General features: G+C 40.4%; 1 protein-coding gene across 1 annotated transcript; it reads left to right on the top strand.

Moving 5' to 3' along the window:
* The first annotated feature begins 18,583 nt into the window (after positions 1 to 18,583).
* Positions 18,584 to 21,060, top strand: LOC311277894 (urokinase plasminogen activator surface receptor-like). Its single transcript, XM_084388374.1, has 4 exons — positions 18,584 to 18,678; positions 19,175 to 19,312; positions 20,337 to 20,447; positions 20,580 to 21,060. Exons 1-4 carry the CDS (start codon positions 18,666 to 18,668, stop codon positions 20,852 to 20,854), a joined length of 537 nt encoding a protein of 178 aa, XP_084244500.1. The 5' UTR covers positions 18,584 to 18,665; the 3' UTR covers positions 20,855 to 21,060.
* The last annotated feature ends 1,787 nt before the right edge of the window (positions 21,061 to 22,847 follow it).

Below are 22,847 nucleotides of genomic sequence, written 5' to 3'. Positions count from 1 at the left end.
CTCGACTAAAAACACATCTCTTTGACCTAGCATACACATAACACATTATAGACTTTTATAATTCAATATTAGGCTGCATAGATAAGGTCAGCCTATGTCACCTATAGTCTCTCCCCTGTGAAGGCCTCCCCCCCCTCCCTTAACCTATCTACAGATAAAGCCTTAAGAACAAGGATATGAATATTTAGCATTCTCAAACTTCTTCCTTAAGAAGATTTTCATGAATCCAGCCCCAGGCTGTTCTTTGGGTTGGTCTCCAAGAATGTCTCTTTACACAACATTCGATGCTTCTAAAATCAAGATGTTGTTGACTTATAGTTTGGTTCTCTTGGTTCGGACCAAAAAAAAGAAAATTATACATTAGTCCTGGGGCCCGTTCTTCGTACGTTGCTTAAAACATCCGAGATCAAATGAGACATCCAAGATGATATCATCGTGCGAATCATGATCCGGCTAATTGGGTTCTTCGAACACACCTGTTGTTTATGATTAGTATCGCTGGATTGAGTTATCTGAGATAATTGCGCGTTCATGCGCTGGTATAAAAGGGGATATGTATCGATAGTAGAAACATTGATCAGCAACACTGCTTGGCTGCTCGGCGTGGCCAAAGAGCGCGCACAGTTTTTCTCCTCAGCAGAGCAAGAACTAATAGTCGAAGTTTATTCGGAATTTTAATGTTTAATCAAAACGCCAGGGAACACCTCAAAGTCTGCAAAAGCCAGGAGAGAGGGCTGGCAAAAAGTAGCAGACAATTTAAATCCGTTAGAAGTTTTTATCACTTATTAGCCAATATTTTTGTATTTTAATAATTGCATAATTACTTTGTTCATTGTAATGTCAGAGTCACCACACTAGAACATGGGAACAAATAAAAGTGAAGTACCAAAATATTCTACATAATGGTAATTTTTTGTTATATTATAGTCTCTTTTATAAAAGGCACTGTTAAATAAATGGTTGTCTGTTTATAAAAGCAACCAAGAAAAAGGCACACAAAAAAAAAAGATCTTAGTAGCCTACACTGTAAAATAATTTTTGCTGCATTAAATTAAGGCCGTATAGTCGTTTCAACTGTTAAATCTTGAGTAATGATGAATTGCTTTGACTTGTGAAAGTGAAAACTGATAAACTTATGTTAATGTAAAAATATTTTCCCATGAGTTATTGATCACATTTTTCCTGAGTGTAGTTCATTGTAATGACATTGTGTTTTCCTCTTTTGTGCACTTTTACATAATACACACTTGTATCTGTTCCCAAGAAAGTGGTGGCTGAAATATGTGCAGTAAGTGGACATTTTCTAACTTTCCAAAGGAAAGAGAGTATAAGACTTTGTAATGTCCATTTGTTTCCATTGCACTGGACAGTGAATAAACCCTCTCAGATAACTGTCATATGGAGGAACTACCTGTAAGTGCATAAATAACTTTACTTAATTTATACTTGTATGCTTTATGGCTGCAATATAAGTTGCAGGATTCCACATGTACAGAAAGGCCTACAGAAGAGTCTGCACAGACAGAGGAGACATAGGCCTACAGGTGGGCAGTGTATAGCCAACTTTTCCTTTTTATTTGTTGCATGAGGGATGTGTCTAATATCTCTTGTTGCAGGCACTTGACCACTGGCTTTTCTTTACAAAGAACAATTGAAATAAAACTCAAGGAACTAAGCATATTTGTCTTTTATTAAACATTTAATGAAAAGTGGGTTTTTTTTTGGCAATGTTGTGTAATATGGCACATGCAACAATGTCACAGGCCCTGTCAGGTGTGCAACCCTCAGACCTTTAGTTAGCCAAAGTTCATTTCATTGTGTGCCCTTGTCCTGGCTAGAGCTGCATTGTAACTGGTTTGGGTCAGGGAATGGGGTCATAAAACACCTGTCTGCAGGAACATGTCATAATCACCTATGAAAAAAAATGCAGTTCTGTTAGGATAAGCATAAGTGTATGTAATACTGTGAGCTTGATATTTAATTGTGGAACTTTTCTTACCACTTTCAAATAATGTGCATAAATGTGAATCTCTGAAATTCTTAAGTCATGCACAGATCCTGACCATTTTGCTTTCACATTTGTGATATGGAAGATTTTAGTCAACTGCCTTTTTTTTTTTTTTTTTGATATAATATTATTAATCTGGAATATTAAGAATCACAATAGTAACTGGGCTGCACATTTACATTGTGAACCCCCTTTCTGTTCACATAATCCCCTTCATTGAGGCCTTGATGGCAGTCTATGGCAGCCTATAGTCTATGGTACCAATCACGTTAGTGAAGCCTGAGTGACATATACTGTAATCGGCATGGTCATGATTGCATGATCTTCATAAAAAATTATGATAGCCAAAAAAGAGAAAAAAACTGCTTTAAAAAAAAACTGCTTTACAACATTGGGTCTTAAGTGGCTTGGAAATGCCAAAAAAAAAAAAAACCTAAAACCGTTTTTTAAACCTAAAAGCGGCAGGTAAACTCCGAATGACACGACAGACAGCACTTTCCATCAAGTTCTCCGCATCTCCAATAGTGTAAAGGAAAGAGCCACTCGCAAATAATCTTAGGGCAATGCAAACAGTTTGTGCTGTAGTTAAAGCCAGACTCCGACAAGTCGAAAATAAATGTGCGTTTCCAACAATTTAATAATGTAAACGAAAATCTCACGAGTCACGAGAAAAAATATACATCTCAGAAAGTGCACTATCGCGCTGCGCTGGACTTCCCATATCAGCTCCGCTTATAAAGCCGCGATCTAATCCGGTTTACATGAAATAAGCCTGCTCCCGAGCAGGTTTAAGCTTGCGCACCTGTTGCTATGACAGCAAGTCCAGGGGCTCGTTCTTCGTACGTCGCTAACTCACTTAGCTGGATTTGATTGTTGGCGATTTGGCATGATCTTGGATTGTTTGGTACTTCAACGCTCATCCTGGACTTGCTGTCATAGAAACGTGCGCAAACTTAAACCTGCTCGGGAGCAGGCTTATTTCATGTTAACAGGATTAGATCCCGGCTTCATAAGCGGAGCTGATACGGGAAGTCCAGCTCAGCGCGATAGTGCACTCTCTTTCTGAGATATATATTTTTTATTTTTCTCTTTCTGAGATATATTTTTTTTTTTTGTGGCATTTCCAAGCCACTTAAGACCCAATGTTGTAGGCTAAAGCAGTTTTTTTTTGTTTTTTTTTGGCTATCATAATTTATGAAGATCATACAATCATGACCATGACGATTACAGATATGTCACTCAGGCTTCACTAACGTGATTGGTACCATAGACTATAGGCTGCCATAGACTGCCATCAAGGCCTCAATGAAGGGGATTATGTGAACAGAAAGGGGATTCACAATGTAAATGTGCAGCCCAGTTACTATTGTGATTCTTAATATTCCAGATTAGTAATATTATATCAAATAAAAAAAGGCAGTTGACTAAAATCTTCCATATCACAAATGAGAATATTCACCATATCACAAATTTCTGATTCCATATCAGAAACGGTCTCTGGATCGGCAGACGTGACGTGAACAGTCTCTGGATCGGCAGAACCCATGTACTTTCTCCATGCATGCAGGACTGCCAATGCATAAAACGTGAAGAGAGCCCTCTTGGCCATGGCAGGACTGTTGGTGGAAATCTCTGGGACAACTGGGTCAGGGACCACCGAAGTCAGGTCCTCCTGGACCACCGGGCTTGGGACCACCAAAATCGGGCCTGGGACCACCGAAGTTGGGTCCTCCTGGACCACCAGGCTTGGAACCACCGAAATCGGGTCCCCCTGGACCACCGGGCTTGGGGAAGCAACAGGAGCCCTCCTCCTCCTGCGCTGGCGAGTGCGAGGCGGTGTGGGAATAACCACCTCTAGGGTCTCTGCAGCTCCTTCCTCCACCCCAGGATAGGAGGCAGATGGTTCAGACCTTTTCTTCCTCCTCCCTCTCCCCGAAGGGGTCATCGGAGGACCGGGGACTTGGCAGTTTGTGAGGTAAATGGGAGGTGGGCCAAGAGGCGGAAGACCACCCTCCCATCCGCAATGGTAAACATACCCCACAAACTGCCAGAATGATAGAATCCCCAGCATTCCCATCTCCCAGGCAGGCACAGGCTCATTAAGGCTGGTGTTAAAAGTGTCCTTTAGCACTGCGTCGCTGATGTTGAGCCCCTCCGCTACAAACAGAAACTGGTGAGCGAACTCCCTTGATGGAGAAAAAGAAGTTTGCCATGTTGCTCCATCTGTTGAGCGGAGGGGCAGGGAGATGGGAAAAGGAAGATGCCCATTCTTCTGCTGAATCCTCTATTGGCTGGTTCGTTCTGTCACGGACGGTCAAAAAGAAAAGCGAGGATTCAAATGCAGATAAGGATATTTATTAAATAAATAAATAAACAAAACAGAACTATAAACAAAAACCTCCCTATGGGGAAAAACTAGACAGGCAACAGTCAGGAACATAACACTAGGGAAACAGAGACAACGAACCAGCACAGGACTGCAAACACAGGGAGACTAAATAGGAAGCAAACAAAAGAGGGTAATGAACAAAGCTGGTGGGGAAGATTAATCAATTAACAGGTAACAAGATGGGAGGGGCTAGACAATTGACAGGAGAGCACATGGCACAAGGAATACAAGACAAGCCATGTGCTCACAATAAACCAAACTAAACATAAACACAGGACAAACTGGGAATGCCAGAGCTCTGTCACCAACCCAAGATGTAACCCAAACAGAAGTGACAGAACTCTGACATCCAGAGGTCATAGATCCTCTTCTAAATATCATTAATTCATCTTTGTCATTAGGATACGTACCAAAAACTTTAAAGCTGGCTATGATTAAACCGCTTGTTAAAAAAATGCAACTTGATCGTACAGAATTAGTCAATTACAGGCCGATCTCGAATCTACCTTTTCTGTCAAAGATACTAGAAAAGGCGGTATCCTCACAACTATGTTCCTTTTTAGAAAGAAATGATATCTGCGAGTATTTTCAGTCAGGATTTAGATCGTACCATAGTACTGAGACTGCTCTCATTAGAGTTACAAATGATTTGCTCTTATCATCCGATCGTGGTTGTATCTCTCTATTAGTGTTACTCAATCTTAGTGCTGCATTTGATACTATCGACCACAACATTCTTTTAAATAGACTCGAAAATTATGTTGGAATTAGTGGAATTGCATTAGCATGGTTTAAATCATACTTATCTGACCGTTATCAGTTTGAAGCAGTAAATGAAGAGATGTCTTATCGATCACAAGTTCAGTATGGCGTACCACAAGGCTCAGTACTAGGACCGTTGCTTTTCACTCTGTACATGCTACCCTTAGGAGATATCATTAGGAAGCATGGCATTAGTTTTCACTGTTGTGCTGACGATACTCAGCTCTATATTTCTTCACGCCCTGACGAAACTTACCAATTCACAAAATTAACTGAATGCATAGGTGATATAAAAAATTGGATGACTAGTAATTTAACAACTTAATTCTGAAAAAACAGAGATTCTAATTATAGGACAAAAAACGTCCTCACGTAATAATCTAGAATACTGTCTAACACTTGATGGCTGGTCTGTCAAGTCTTCGTCGTCGGTTAGAAACCTGGGTGTGCTCTTTGATACCAATCTTTCATTTGAAAGTCACGTGTCTAGTATCTGTAAAACCGCATTTTTCCATCTTAAAACTATATCTATATTACGTCATATGCTCTCATTGACAAATGCGGAACAATTAGTCCATGCGTTCATGACATCAATGCTAGATTATTGTAATGCTATTATGGGTGGTTGCCCTGCACGCTTAATAAACAAATTACAGCTGGTCCAAAATGCAGCAGCTCGAGTTCTTACCAGACCCAGGAAGTATGACCATATTAGCCCTGTTCTGTCAACACTGCATTGGCTCCCTATTAAACATTGTATAAATGATTACTTACAAAGCACTAAATGGTTTAGCTCCGCAGTACTTGAGCGAGCTCTTAACGCATTATAGTCCTTCACGTCTATTGCGATCTCAAAATCGACTGCTGGCGGTAGATCCTTTTCCTATTTAGCACCAAAACTTTGGAACAGTCTTCCTAACATTGTCCGGAAAGCAGACACACTCTGTCAGTTCAAAGCTAGACTAAAAACACATCTCTTTGACCTAGCATACACATAACACATTATAGACTTTTATAATTCAATGTTAGGCTGCATAGATTAGGTCAGCCAGAACCGGGAACACTTCCCATAAATCCTGATGTGAGTCGTTACATCATAAGAAGAATGGCGTCTACGCTACTATTAGTCTCTCTGTTTATCCCAAAGTTTACCGCAGTCCGCCGGATCCAGGCCGTATTCAGATCTGATGAAGGACCTGCGCCTGGACACGACGACAGCGCAGTCGTGAAATGTCACCTAGTCTCTCCCCTGTGAAGGCCTCCCTCCCCTCCCTTTACCTATCTACAGATAAAGCGTTGTCGGGATAATTCCGGTTCGCATGGCTAGGTGGAAGCGAAAAAAATTCTGTATTATAAATTTTAAGGCCAGACAAGTAGTATGTTGAGGGTTGATTTGTACAGAAGGACTACACGCCTGCGCACATATATTCAAACACGCATACCTATAGACTGAACTCGTAATGTGCATATCCATGCCATCTGCGTTCTCACTGGTTCGCGTTTTGAAGTTTGCGCAGAAAGAACTTAAAACGGTGTCGTGTGAGCAGCCCCTAAGTTAATACTAATGATTGTTGCGACGGAAGTGAATCAATCAAACTAACTTTAGCTGGACAATAACTTTACTCTAGAGCTGCTACAAAGCCAAAACAATCTCTGTTACTTTAATTTCCTATTATCAATGTAAAGCTGCTTTACATCAATCTACATTGTTAAAAGTTCTATATAAATGAAGATGACTTGACTTGACTTGTATGTATGACTCAGCCTGGTTTCTCCCAAGGTTTTTTTCTCAATTCTGTTTTCTGATGGAGTTTTAGTTCCTTGCCACTGTCGCCTCTGGGTTGCTTAGTCAGGGACACTTAATATTCAAAAATATTACTGATCTGCCTGCTTTTACAACATTGTATGAGAACTGAACTGAGTTTTCTCCAGAGCTGCTGTATAGATAAATTAACTAAATTGATAACTAATGATTTTTACAATGGAGATGAATCAACACTGAACTGACTTCAGCTGAGCAATGACAGTATTTTCTTCTAGAGCTACTGTGTTTTCCTGTTATCACTGTAAAGTTGCTTTGAAACGATCTGTATTGTAAAAAGCGCTATATAAATAAAGGTGACTTGACGAACATAATGGTATATGATGGAGCTGAGGACTCATGAAGAGCTTATAAAATGTGTTAAGGAGTCAAATCAGCGTCAGGAATCCCTCCGTCACACATACAAACGAAGTTCTGCTGCAAGAATACTTTACTCCTTAAAGGGCCTCATTATGCTATTTCAAAGGGTCCTGATTTCATTTTGGAGGTCTCAGGTCTCTTACAACAGGTTTACATGCATCAGAGGTAAAAAAAAAAAAAAAAAACACTTTAATTTTCTCATTGCACATCACCATATTTTTCAACGATTCTCAAACGACTTGACGGATGAATCAATCTCTCTAAATCTTTCCTTTCCACAAGCCTACTCTACTCTGATTGGCCAGATGGCCAGGTCTGTTGTGATTGTTCTACCGGTTAGCAATGGTACACACTGTAAAGACAGTAACAATGGAGTCAAATTTACCATATCAATGGTCAAGCGCGGGTCTGATGATGTAACAAGAAGAACTAGTTATTGAACCCGAACCTCCATCGCAAGGATGAGTTTGAGGTACATTATGAGATGTTTTAACTGTAATTCCTCACCATCAGCATTAACAAGTAGAGCTGTCACTTTACGTTCGAAAATCGATTGCACAATCGATCGGACCAACCAACACAAGTTTCGAAAACGAAAATAGGGAATCGATTTTAACGGCCTTCTCTCGGAGCGCAACCAGCTCGTCACGATACACGCAAACACGCGTCACACAGCAACTGCAGGCTCTGACAAACACCCCAGATAGCATGTAACCATTGAAACAATGTTGAGTCAGTGTTGATGCATCAATGCTGATTACATTGAAATGACGTTATAAAGTGATGTTGCTTTAGCATCACTCTTGCACCCTCGGTTAATATTGAAATAATGTTCAGATTTCAACCACAAATCAATAGTGTTAATATTGCTTCAACATTACAAAGTGATGTTGTTTCAACGTCACTTTTGCACCCTCAGTTAATATTGAAATAATGTTCAGATTTCAATCACAAATCAATGGTGTTAATATTGCTTCAACATTACAAAGTAATGTTGTTTTTGCATCAATCTTGCAACCTCAGTTAATGGTGAAGCAATGTTGAGATTTCAACCAAAAATCAACGGTAATAGTATTGATTCAACATTACACACAACTTTGCACCCTCAGTTAATGTTGAAACTGTTGAACAAAAAATCAATAGTAATGCTACTGAATCAACAATACACTATGATTGATTCTACATCACCATGTAAATGGTGATGTACATGTAAATGTAAATGTAAATGTAAATCACCAAGGCTGAATCAATACTGAAATTAACTAAAATAATCAATGGTAATATTGAATCAACGTTACCCTAAGATGTTGAATCTACATCACTGCTGTTGAATCAACTCTGAAATTAACAGAAATAATCAATAGTAATATTGTTGAATCAACGTTACACTATGATGTTGAATCTACATCACTGCTGTTGAATCAACTCTGAAATTAACAGAAATAATCAATAGTAATATTGTTGAATCAACGTTACACTATGATGTTGAATCTACATCACTGCTGTTGAATCAACTCTGAAATTAACAGAAATAATTTCACACTTCCAGGCAGGTGTTGGAGCTAAACTCTTCATGAAGAGGAACAAACACCTCTGAGCTGTAGCCATTAACTATATCTCAGTTCATTTTCTGTGAAACTACATAGCATTCAAGTAACAAGTTTATCTTACCTTAGGTTTTTTCAATGAAAATTTCTTTAAAGGGATGGTTCAGCCCGAAATGAAAATTCTGTCATCATTTACTCACCCTCAAGTTGTTCCAAACCTGTATGAGTTTCTTTCTTCTGATTTTTTAAAGAATGTTGGTAACCAGAAAGTTGACGATGGCCATTGATTTCCATAGTAGAAAATAAATACCATGGAAGTCAATGGCTACCATTCAACTGTCTGGATGCCAACATTCTTCAGTCTATCTTCTTTTGTGTGCAGCAGAAGAAAGAAATTCATACAGGTTTGGAACAACTTGAGCATGAATAAATGATGACAGAATGTTCATTTCGGGCTGAACAACTCAGGAGGGTGCTTCTTTTTTTTCTTTTTTTTTATCTTCTACTAAAGGAGCAATGTGCTCTGCATGCAAGCACTGACGGATGCAAGACATGGGCTATGTTTGCTGTGTAACTTTCTTGCTCATGTTCATGTCTCCTGCACTTCAAGAAATGTGTTAAATGACGTTAGAACTTTATTCAGGAAATTCGTAATAAACTTTACTAAAGCAATGTGCATTTTTTAAGAATGTAGATGCACCATTGTTTGAAACTGTGCTAGAGAAGTCATGTAAGTATGTCAGGTGCTTCAACAAACAAGACTTCTGTATAGGATGCACCTATGTTTTCTCTCTAATGAGGACGCATTAGACTACTGAGAAGTGCGCATGCAAAACCAAAATGGGCGTTTACTAATCAGTGGCCAATTTCAAACTACAATAAATGTTTTTCAACCATTTTTCAACAGACTTGCTAAACCACCCCACCCCTAAACCAAGCCCCCAGTGGATTAGAGCAAATCAGGTAAAGCGGTTGAAAATGCCCATTGTGGTTTGAAAACGCCCCACTGATAGAGAAAAACCCACTAGTGTTCTGCAGAGATACATGCCTGAATGATCTTGTGCTCATCATCTACAAATCACTGTTAGTTCAATGTCACTGTCTCCACCCATGTGTGCTGAGCAAATTCAATTTTCAAACTACAATTGGTGTTTTTCAACCATTTTTCAAAAGACTTGCTAAAATCATGAGGGCCCACCCCTAAACCAAACCCCAAGTGTATTAGAGCAAATGAGGTAACACCATTGAAAGTGCCCATCATGAACTGAAACGCCCCACTGATTGGGAAACACCCAGTAGTGTTTTGCACAGATACATGCCTGCAAGATCTTGTGCTCATAAACTAAGACTCACTGTTAGTTCAGTGTCACTGTCTTCACCCATGTGTGCTGTTCCCTTTCATCAAAATTTCAATGCCGATCCAACACACTTTAAACATTGAAATTTTGATGTCAACCAAAATGATGGTTTGGATCAAAACTCAACATTGAATCAATGTTACCATGCTGTCTGGGACACATAACAGCAAATTCTACTTCTGCATAATGTGTCTCTTTTTACTACAAAAATGTGAATTCTGCCGGTATTCAGACAGTCCCATGCATACAGACGCAGATTCGGGCTACGGTCTACAATCACCTACGTAGGTGAAATTTGTTTGACATTTCTAATTGTAAACACAGCCATGTTGAAGCCTGCAGTAATGTTTTTCATTGATGTTATGGCAGTCCACTCTGCCTAGTGTTTTTCGAGAACGTTGCACTCCTGTTTGTCATTGTGCACGAAACTTCACGCCAATAAATCATCCGAAATATTGCTGACTTGTGCGCGTCTCAAGTGCCCTCTTTACGTTCGTCCTAATGCCTGTTAGTTGTCCGTGGATTTGCCTATATTTGGAAACGTCTTTAGACATGGAAAATCCTTATGTCCCTTTTATAAAGAAAGTCTTTATAAATGGAAACGTCTTTAGACATGGAAAATCGATTTTACAATCGATTCAATAAACAATTATGTCTCAAAAATCGAACAGGATTTTTTTTACCCGCCCCGCGTGACTCACATTTTACAGAAATGAAAATTCTGTCATCATTTACTCACCCTCAAGTTGTTCCAAACCTGTATGAGTTTCTTTCTTCTGATTTTTTAAAGAATGTTGGTAACCAGAAAGTTGACGATGGCCATTGATTTCCATAGTAGAAAATAAATACCATGGAAGTCAATGGCTACCATTCAACTGTCTGGATGCCAACATTCTTCAGTCTATCTTCTTTTGTGTGCAGTAGAAGAAAGAAATTCATACAGGTTTGGAACAACTTGAGCGTGAATAAATGATGACAGAATTTTCATTTCGGGCTGAACAACTCAGGAGGGTGCTTCTTTTTTTTCTTTTTTTTTATCTTCTACTAAAGGAGCAATGTGCTCTGCATGCAAGCACTGACGGATGCAAGACATGGGCTATGTTTGCTGTGTAACTTTCTTGCTCATGTTCATGTCTCCTGCACTTCAAGAAATGTGTTAAATGACGTTAGAACTTTATTCAGGAAATTCGTAATAAACTTTACTAAAGCAATGTGCATTTTTTAAGAATGTAGATGCACCATTGTTTGAAACTGTGCTAGAGAAGTCATGTAAGTATGTCAGGTGCTTCAACAAACAAGACTTCTGTATAGGATTCACCTATGTTTTCTCTCTAATGAGGACGCATTAGACTACAGAGAAGAGCGCATGCAAAACCAAAATGGGCGTTTACTAATCAGTGGCCAATTTCAAACTACAATAAATGTTTTTCAACCATTTTTCAACAGACTTGCTAAACCACCCCACCCCTAAACCAAGCCCCCAGTGGATTAGAGCAAATCAGGTAAAGCGGTTGAAAATGCCCATTGTAGTTTGAAAACGCCCCACTGATAGAGAAAAACCCACTAGTGTTCTGCAGAGATACATGCCTGAATGATCTTGTGCTCATCATCTACAAATCACTGTTAGTTCAATGTCACTGTCTCCACCCATGTGTGCTGAGAAAATTCAATTTTCAAACTACAATTGGTGTTTTTCAACCATTTTTCAAAAGACTTGCTAAAATCATGAGGGCCCACCCCTAAACCAAACCCCAAGTGTATTAGAGCAAATGAGGTAACACCATTGAAAGTGCCCATCATGAACTGAAACGCCCCACTGATTGGGATACACCCAGCAGTGTTTTGCACAGATAAATGCCTGCAAGATCTTGTGCTCATAAACTAAGACTCACTGTTAGTTCAGTGTCACTGTCTTCACCCATGTGTGCTGTTCCCTTTCATCAAAATTTCAATGCCGATCCAACACACTTTAAACATTGAAATTTTGATGTCAACCAAAATTATGGTTTGGATCAAAACTCAACATTGAATCAATGTTACCATGCTGTCTGGGACACATAACAGCAAATTCTACTTCTGCATAATGTGTCTCTTTTTACTACAAAAATGTGAATTCTGCCGGTATTCAGACAGTCCCATGCATACAGACGCAGATTCGGGCTACGGTCTACAATCACCTACGTAGGTGAAATTTGTTTGACATTTCTAATTGTAAACACAGCCATGTTGAAGCCTGCAGTAATGTTTTTCATTGATGTTATGGCAGTCCACTCTGCCTAGTGTTTTTCGAGAACGTTGCACTCCTGTTTGTCATTGTGCACGAAACTTCACGCCAATAAATCATCCGAAATATTGCTGACTTGTGCGCGTCTCAAGTGCCCTCTTTACGTTCGTCCTAATGCCTGTTAGTTGTCCGTGGATTTGCCTATATTTGGAAACGTCTTTAGACATGGAAAATCCTTATGTCCCTTTTATAAAGAAAGTCTTTATAAATGGAAACGTCTTTAGACATGGAAAATCGATTTTACAATCGATTCAATAAACAATTATGTCTCAAAAATCGAACAGGATTTTTTTTACCCGCCCCGCGTGACTCACATTTTACAGAAACAAACTAATTTACACCCCTTCTGTGGCTCAGTGGTGGAATTTGAGATTCTCGCGCTGGAGACCCGAGTTTGAATCTCGGCTGCGCTGAATCGAACGAGCTCGTGCCGGCCCCGCCCCGCATGACTCACTCTCTTTGGCAACGTCCGAAAATGGGGTTGGTCGGGCTCAAATTGACCCCGCACCCCTACACTCAAACACTGTTTCAACAGTCTCACAAGCCGGCCGGACGGCCGGGTCCCAAAAACATGGATGTGGCTCTCTCCTCCCTGAGACAGCGGGGAATGCGCATTCTGAATTGCCTCAACGACTGGCTCATACTGACTCAGTCAGAGGCGGAGTCTCTTACTCACAAAGACTGGCTCCTCTGCCATCTAGAACGCCTTGGGCTCAGAGTGAACCTTGCCAAGAGTATGCTGTCCCCCAGCCAACGGATCACATTCCTGGGAACAGTTCTCGACTCCGTACATATGAGAGCATGCCCCTCACCAGACTGGGCTCTCTCAATCCAGCGTCTCGCTGCCTCGTTCAAAGTGGGCTCTCTCGCGCCCTTCAGAACGTTTCAAAGGGCGCTGGGCCTTATGGCCTCTGCATCGTCAGTACTCCAACTAGGCCTATGCGCCCCCCTTCAGAACATCCGGGTGGACCAGCGCTGTATCAAGCCCTGGACCCCTGGAAAAACACCAGCTGGTACCAGCAGGGTGTGAGCATGGGTCTGGTTTCAGAGAGAAGGGTCATTTCAACAGACTCTTCCAACTCCGGTTGGGGAGCCCTGTGCGAGGGCAGGCCTGCCTCCGGCCTCTGGTCGAGCTCGGAGAAACGCCTACACATCAACTGCCTCGAGATGAGAGTGTTTTTTCTAGCCCTAAAAACCTTCCTCCCATATCTGGCGGGACACCACGTCTTGGTCTGCACGGACAACATGTCAGTGGTCTCCTACACAAATCGCCAGGGCGGCCTCAGGTCTCACAACCTGTTCGCCATAGCCACACAGCTACTGCTATGGGCTCAAGCCAACCTGCGCTCACTCAGGGCAGCTCACGTGCCGGGCATGATGAACATAGGAGCAGACATGCTTTCTCGGGGCAATGTTCCCCCAGAAGAATGGTCGCTCCACCCGCAGACGGTTCTCCTGTTATGGGAGGTCATCGGGAAGGCAGAGGTAGACCTCCTCGTCTCAGAAGACAACTGTCACTGCCCAATCTTCTTTTCAAAGAGTAGGGATGCGCTGGTCCACATGTGGCCCCTTTATGCGTTTCCTCCGATCTCGATGCTCCCCTAGGCCATCGAACAGATCAGGAACACCAATTGCGCAGTCCTCCTTGTAGCCCCCCTCTGGCGAACCCAGATTTGGTTCCCAGAGCTGATGCAGCTGTCTGTGATAGCTCCGTTGCCAATCCCGCTAAGGAGCGACCACCTTGCGCAGGCAAACAGGGCTATCTGGCACCCCGTCCCGACTTGTGGGCCCTCCATGCATGGCCACTCAACGGGTACCCCAGGACCTCCCAGAAGGTGTCCTGAATACCATTATGGAGGCTAGAGCTCCGTCTACTAGGGTTGGGCGATATATCTCATGACATTGTTAGGCGCATCTCGTCAGTAAAGCCGGTTCCTTGATTAGTAGTAAATCGCCATCACCTGCTTTCAGATGGAGCGGCATTCACTACAAAGAGCCGTAGTTAACTGACAAGCTGAGCCATATCGAATTAATTATCGCAGGCGATACGTACGGCTCTTTGTTGTGAATGCCACTCCATCTGAAAGCAGGTGATGGCGATTTACTACTAATCAAGGAACCGGCTTTACTGACGAGATGCGCCTAACAATGTCATGAGATATATCGCCCAACCCTACCGTCTACTAGGCGCCTCTACCACCTTAAATGGTCAGTGTTCTCCAGCTGGTGTTTAGCTCGGAACCTCGACCCACACACTTGCGAAGTACCAACGGTACTTTCCTTTCTCCAAGAGCTGCTGGACGCGGGACGCTCCCCCTCCATGCTCAAAGTGTACGTGGCAGCTATCGCAACCATCCATGTGCAGGTGGCCGGCTCTTCTTTAGGTAAAAGCGACCTCATAGTTCGCTTCCTTAAAGGAGCAAGAAGGCTTAACCCGCCTCGACCACCTTCAGTACCGGCTTGGGACCTTTCTCTGGTTCTACGGGCTCTTAAGGGACCCCCCTTTGAGCCACTTCAGTCGGCTGATTTAAGACCTCTCTCTCTTAAAACCGCTCTGCTGTTAGCACTGGCGTCAGTAAAAAGAGTAGGGGACTTACAAGCGCTCTCCATGAGCGCTTCCCATCTTGAGTTTGGACCTAACGACTCTAAAGTCTTCCTTAGGCCAAGACACGGATATGTACCTAAGGTGCTCTCAACACCATTCAGAGCCCAGGTTATCTCTCTATCAGCTCTCCCAGTTTCGGGAGAAGATAGTGATGCTCTCACGCTCTGCCCCGTCAGAGCTCTGAGAATATATTTTGAGCGTTCGGCCTCTTTCAGACAGTCTGAACAGCTCTTTGTCTGTTTCGAGGGGCCGCACCAAAGGGCTGCCGGCCACGAAACTCACGCTATCTAGATGGATAGTGGATGCTATTGCTCTGGCATACACCTCACTGGGCCTCCCGTGTCCCATAGGTGTAAGAGCTCACTCCACAAGATGCATGGTTTCCTCTTGGGCAAGGTCCAGTGGAGTTCCTATCGAAGACATTTGTGCGGCGGCCGGCTGGTCCGCTCCGTCCACATTTGCAAGGGTTTATAACGTAGAGGTCCCTGCTCTGCAGGCACGAGTTCTCTCCATCTAGGCCCTGGCTCTATGGACCCAGGCCAGTGTATAACTCAGACACTCCCGACGTTCTGGTCTGTGATATTCAGACTACTCTGTCATAGTCCCGGGGCTCCCTGGATTCTCAGAGTAGTCACAGGCGAATAGCACGGCGTTTTAAATTGGGTTCCCACGGCGTTTGCAATCAGCTCGCTCGTGCGAGCTAGGATGCTCTCACTGTGCAGCTGCAATGCATTTTAAAATAAAGGCTTCAATATTCTCGAGAAAAGGAGTTTTCCCACAGCGTTTTCAACGCAGTACTCGTTCCCTTATCTCTAAGGGAACCGAGGTTACGTAAGTAACCAAGTACGTTTAAGGACATTATGGAATTAAGATCATGTCTGTACTATGTTATGATTGTACTGTACAATTAAATACAATCGTTGCTTAGTCTGCAGTCTGAATTCACTTTACCTCAGAGCGTCCGTTAACTGAATGAATTGAGAATATCACCTGAAAATCCGATAACATCAGCAATTTTCATTCAACCAGCTGATTTCTGTAAATGAATGTAAAACTAAATGTATATTGCAGCACAGGGTGAAGTCTCAACACTAAATTAAAGGCCTGTCTCATATAACGTTAGACGCCTGTCTCAAATACAAGCCGGTGCAGTTCAGCGATGTGGGAAAATAAAAGCGCGGGCTATTATTTGAAGTTAAAGCTGCAGTAGGCAAGTCTGGCAGATTGGGTCGACTTAGCCAAAATTTTGAATGTTTACAACTCTCATGCCCCTCCCCCACTACCAGCGAGCACCCTCCCATCGAGCTCGTCAGTGCGTGTGCACCAGATTTTATGTGAACGCGTCCGTCTCTTCAGCATCGATCAACACCACGGACTCGGAGGTAGGCTGCCCTGGCTAATCTATCCATAGATAGATAGCAATAACCGAGGAATTGGAAGCTTGTTAGTAGATTTTCTCTCCGCCATCACGCTTCGTACAATCCAACACACTACACACTTGCGAACTTCAGGCGTGTGCATGTGATTGTAACGTGCGCGAGGGGGAGTAGGATCTGTGGCGTGTGCACGACCTGTGATTGACAGTCAGATCTCACACCCCCCTGCGCTGATTGGACCCGATGATCCAGGAGCGGTGGATTTTTGCAAAACAAATAATACGCTCCAGGTGGAGTTAGAAGCTCGTTTTTTTTTCTAAAACCACCTTATTTATGTTGTTCTGTCGGATTATAGTGTCGATTTCACTGAATATGATCAAAAAAATGTTGCAGACGGCAGCTTTAATAGATTTTAATAGCTTTTTTTATGAGATATACTTTTAATAGCTTTTTTATGAGATATACCCACAGTGTTGATAAAAAATAATGCATGAAGCTAGAATGAAATGTTTTGTTGTTGTTTTCGACATCAACATCGCCTCTGGTTGGAACATTTTTAGACTTATTCATCAAGTCTGTCAGGTGTAAAAAAAAAAAAAAAAGATTCTTTGAAAATGTAATTAGGTAATTAAGAGTTCAGTTTAAATTGAACTCAGACTCGAGTAAAGTACAAATACCCCCAAAATAATACTTCCATGTTATGTCAAACAGTGTTGAATCATTTTAATGCTTAAATGTATTATTTAACATGGTACAGTTGCGAGACAAACAGTCTCTTTGAGTAAAAAGAGAATATGAACTATTCGTAGACTGGTTTCTCAATAACATTATTAAACATTATTATGTGTGTGAAAGTCAGATCCAAAGATTAGCAAGCACAAATACCTTCTACTGAAAAACAAAACCAAAACAAGCCTGTCTGGATTGTATGATTCCTTGTTCAGGCAGTTTTTAACTGGTTTAAGGCATGGTTTAAGGTTCTCCATCTGAAAACAAAATGTGTTTTTCTCTCTAACTAAAGATCTTAATATAAAACAAATATATATATAAAACATATGGAACTTTGAGCACAGTAGTTTAATGTGGAAGGAAATCAACACCAGCACATACTGAACATTTTGGTCCATTTATCATTTCTAAAGGAAAACATTATTTTAAGTTTTACATTGTTCTTGTCACATTGTGAACACATAAGTTCCTTAAGGCCCTTTCACACCAGAAACGATAACTATAGATTACTATATTAATGTCCACAACAGCAAACAATATTTTTATTCTAAGCGCACGCTTATGTCCTCTGCTGAGCTCAATCTTAAAGCAGGATGGATTCTGATTGGCTGTCAATGTTTTTTATCATTCATCAGTTGGAAAAAATCATTCTGAACTTGATTCCAATGATATATTTTCTTTTTGTTATAGTTTATATTTAGAACAATTTACAGGACTTGTTATAGTTTTCACATTTTATTGTGAAGAGGCCTTTAAAGGGATAGTTTACTCCAAAAATGAAATTTCTGTCATCATTTACACACCCTCATGTTGTTTCAAATGTGTATAACTTTCTTTCATCTGCAGAACACAAAAGATATTATGGATTGCACTTTATTTTACAGTATGATGTGCACTTTAACTAAAGTAACTAGGTCATACAAGGTAACTACATGGGTTAGGGTTAGTCTAGAGGTAGGTTCAGGGTTAGTACCTATTACCCACTTATTGTAATTACTATACTAAGTAAATAGTATGTACATAGAGAACCAGAATTGGGTCCAAGTAGTAATATTGCAAGTAAATAATTTCATATCTACTGTTTTTACTTCATTGTCTTTGTGTTAAACTTTCATTTTCTCATGAAGATCCTCCTCTTTTGAGGAACTATAAAATGGGTGCTGAAACAGGTAAGTTATTACATTCTCCTCCTGATCAAAGATGGATCTGCAAATCTCAGTTTTTCTTCTATTCATGCTGTTCACTGCAGGTACAGAGACAAATTATGTTTGTTTTTAATATTACTGAATACAAATACAGATCATTGGTCTCTCTCTCTCTCTCTCTCTCTCTACTAAAGGACACTCTCTCAGCTGTTTTGTGTGTCAGGTGGGCGCTTGTGAACTGCTGAAGACATGCCCCAGTTTAAATGCCAGCTGCCTCAGTATGACATATGCTGGTAAGTCCAGTCTGGATTTAGGCATGTGACAGTATAAAATTTTCATGTTGCGATAATTGCTGAAGCGTTTATCAGACGGTATTATCATGATATTAAATAAGTTGCAAAAAAGTGTTGTCATAGTCATAATATAGGAGGTTTAATTATTGTATTTCTTATAACAAAAAGAACTGAACATTTAAATACAATAAAGCAATACACAAAAATGTATAAAGTAAACAGATGTTTCAAACAGATTATATAATTTGCTGTAATTTATTGGTGCTGCAAAATGTAAATATATGTTGAACTTGTCAGTTGTCACAGAACGGCTACTACTTTTCTGGACAGAATTTACAACTGCATGCATAAAATATTCTATATAATATACTGAAATTAATTTAGCTTTCCCTCAAATCATTATTCCATAATATAATATTTAAATTTTAAACATTTTTCAAATGAGAAAAATTTTTTATTTAATGGTCATATTATATTACAAAGTTTGTCTTTGCAGGGCCAAATACTTCTCCAGTGACAAGTAAACTGTGTTTGCCAGCAAGTGCCTGTTTAACTGGGTCCGTCAACATCGGCAGTTTAAAGTTCTCTTCTTCCTGCTGTAACACAGACCTGTGTAATGTTCAAGATGCTTCAGGTATTGTACTTACAGTCAACAGTTTACAGTCATATAACATTAACCAAGAAATACTTGTCATGGGACTTTCTATTGGGGACTGTGACGTCAGCCGGAAGGGAATTTGGGTTTGTTCACACTTATCAGGTTTGGTTCAATTAAAACAAACCCCTGGTGCAATTGCTCTATTAGTGCGGTTTATTTGAATAAGTGTGAACTATGAAGGTAATATGATGTCATAAAGAATCGCATGCGCAGGGAAAGATTTGTGAAAGTTTACATAAGATTGCAAGCGTAAATTAAATTTGCATGCGCAAGATACGATTTGTAAAGGTGTAAATCACCTTTCAAGTGTAAGAAAAAAATATTTGCAGCATTTACTGTTATTCATAAGTGTTATGCATGTATTGTGAAACTGCAGCTTCGTGCTAACGCAAAATATTTGAAATAAGCTCATTTGATTGGCTACATGAAGGTGGACCCGCCTTCCTCTTCGTGCCAAAAGTGTAAGCGCGAAAAAATGGAAGTCAGAAGAATACAGATCCTATTTATTTTGCGTTAGCACGAAGCTGCAGTTTCACAATACATGCATTACACTTACGACTAACAGTAAATGCTGCAAATATTTTTTTCTGACACTTGAAAGGCGATTTACACCTTTACAAAATCTTCTCTTGCGCATGCAATTTTAATTTACGCTTGCAATCTTATGTAAACTTTCACAAATCTTACCCTGCGCATGCAATTCTTTTTGACATCATATTACCTTCATAGTGAATGCTGCCGTCTGAACACTCGTGCCAAACAACCAGACCTCTGAGACCGCAGACATGAACCACGCCAAACCAACTCTGCTGAGGCTCGACTGAAATATGAATGCAACACGGGCCAAAGACATCTAAACATAGAAGCCAGTTATTCCAGTTTTACAAAAGATTATGAGGACACAACTTTTCATTGGAAAAATGAGCACCTAGAGTATGTTGTGTGCACAATTAGACCAGAACAAGGTAAAGAAAGCTTGTTTTTCTTCTTCTTCCTGTAGATCCCTCTAATGCCCCGAATGGAAACAAATGTTACTATTGTGATGAACAGAGGAACTGCTCAAAAGTATTGAACTGTTCAGGGATTCAAGACCGCTGCGCTACAGCAACAGGTTAGAAGATGAAGTGATTTAAAAAAAATAATTAAATCTTATTTGATACAGTTTTCATCCTACCAATAACCAGCTTAGACACCTCAGCTTTCATTCATGAATCCACTTCCGTTTTCTTTTTTTTTCCATCAGGGACTGTGGCAAGTCAGACAGTGGCTGTAAAAGGCTGTCTCTCTAAATCATTTTGTGATGCCGCAACATCAGTTAGTAGTCTTATTAGTAGTCTTGGCATTGGGAACATTGGGAATGTCACATGTTGTGCGGGGAACCTGTGTAATGGGGCTCAGAGTGTCACCCCGAGCGTCCCAACAAGTTGTGCGGGGAACCTGTGTAAAGGGGCTCAGAGTGTCACCCAGAGCTTCCTGTTCCTCTGCTGTTCTCTGCTCTCCTACTTCATGATGCACTGAATACAGCAGATCTTCACATTCTACAATCAGACACTCTTTACTGAATATATAGCTCGTGTTTTCATCAGTACAAGATTTGATCTGGTGTGAGGAACTTAATACAATATACAAAATCTGATTAGTTGAAGGAAATATATATACATTTTATGAAATATTAAACAAAATGTAACGATCACTGAAATAAAATGTAATGATCACCTTTGCAATTGTTTCTGGATTTATTTTTAAAACATAAAATTAGTGAAAAGGAGGCAGGGCCAATTTGCATATTCACCAGTTATCAGCTTCACCTCGATTCTGATGCTGTCACAGACTAGAGCAAATGAGACGGCAGGCGATAGTGACTGACGCTTTCTAAACACACTTTGTGCAGCTTTGAAACCTTTGCGAAACGTTTTGAACCAGTGATTCGGGGCTCAAATCAAACTGCCAAAGTCACATGATTTCAGTAAACGAGACTTTGTTACATCATAACCGTTTTGAAATTTTGATGGCTAGCGGCTAGCGGACGATAATCTCTGTGAACTAGGGGTGTAAAGATTCACGCGTTTTCTTGATGCATCAATTACAAATCCTGCAAGGGGGGCTCAAGCAAGCACCCTTCTGAAACCTATCATTAACAAATGGGACACCCTACAGTCTTGTGGACTTAATGGACACGTATGCGGCTGTCAGTCCACAAGACGCAAGTGCGCATGAAGTGTGTCATTTGGGACAGGGACTAGGCCTAACACATGAGCAGATGACAGCTCTCTCACAATAGACCCTTTCACATTTACGGGTTTCTCAGAAGCGGAAGTCGTCATAGTTGGGTCAAGTTCTATAGCCGTGAATGAGAGACTACATTCAATATATTTTTTTATAATAATAAAAAATAATAATGGAAGCAGTGCATGTTTATGTACCTGGAACACTGTAATAAGTTCCTACACAATAGTTAACATGAACTAACAATACTTTTAAAGCCTTTTTAAATTTTGCCTTATGTAAATGATTAAAATAAGAGTCATTAAGAAATAACATATAAAAATGGACAAAAGTTTTTTGTTTTTTTTGGCCCCACACGAAGGCCGATGTGTAGGCTCATTCGCACCCAGACTAGTACATTAGGGGAAACATTTAAATAATCCTGTGAATGCACCTTTAAAAAATGCAGAATCGAATAGTTAATCGAATCGGCATCACATTTTATTGTGAATCATTTCAAATTGAATCGTCAAAAATTGTTCCTGAATCGAAGACCCATGGATCATGAATCAAGTCGATTCTCTGTCTACCCAAATATTCACAGCCCCACTGTAAACCCATAAACCAGTGTCTTTATACGTTTTTTAAAAGTAAAAATATATATAAATAGTAGATACTTTGAAATGTCACATTTGTACAATAAAAAGGAAGCGCTTCAGTTAATAATATCTTATTGGCCTGATTAACCAAGCTCTCCAAAATTTACTCAAATCACATGGACTGCAAAAAGATGTGCTATTAAATCCCTTTGTGACGGGCCTCTGCTAAAGCTGAGAGAAGAGGCTGAAACATGTAAATAAATGTTTTATAAATTGGTATACTTTACTAAACAAGGCAATTTCTGAAATCAAGTTTGGAGTAATGCTAAATAACTTCAAAATAACTTCAAAAGATATATTGCAAAATAATAATAATAACTTTCTTTTGGCACTGTTGTACTGTATAACAGTGGTTTAAATAAAGTGTAAAACTGCATTTAGCATCATTGATCAGCAGGTGGCAGCAGATTATATTTTTACCAAAATAACACTGCATCTGCTTGACATCAAACAGCTTAATGCAAAATTTGTTTTTTGATTTCATAATTATGTTGTATACATTGTCACAGTATTAATGTATTAATTGCATTTGTTATTGGTAGTAAAGTCTTATCGTATATCAGAGAAGTCACCAGAAAATAGAAACTACAAGCTGAACAACTGAACAAAACTGGCTTCAAGTGACAATCTTCATCTTTAAACCCTCA

Source organism: Rutilus rutilus (genome assembly GCF_951802725.1).
Source record: "Rutilus rutilus genome assembly, chromosome: 18".
Classification (NCBI taxonomy): domain Eukaryota; kingdom Metazoa; phylum Chordata; class Actinopteri; order Cypriniformes; family Leuciscidae; genus Rutilus; species Rutilus rutilus.
This window is presented reverse-complemented; position numbering and strand designations above follow the sequence as displayed.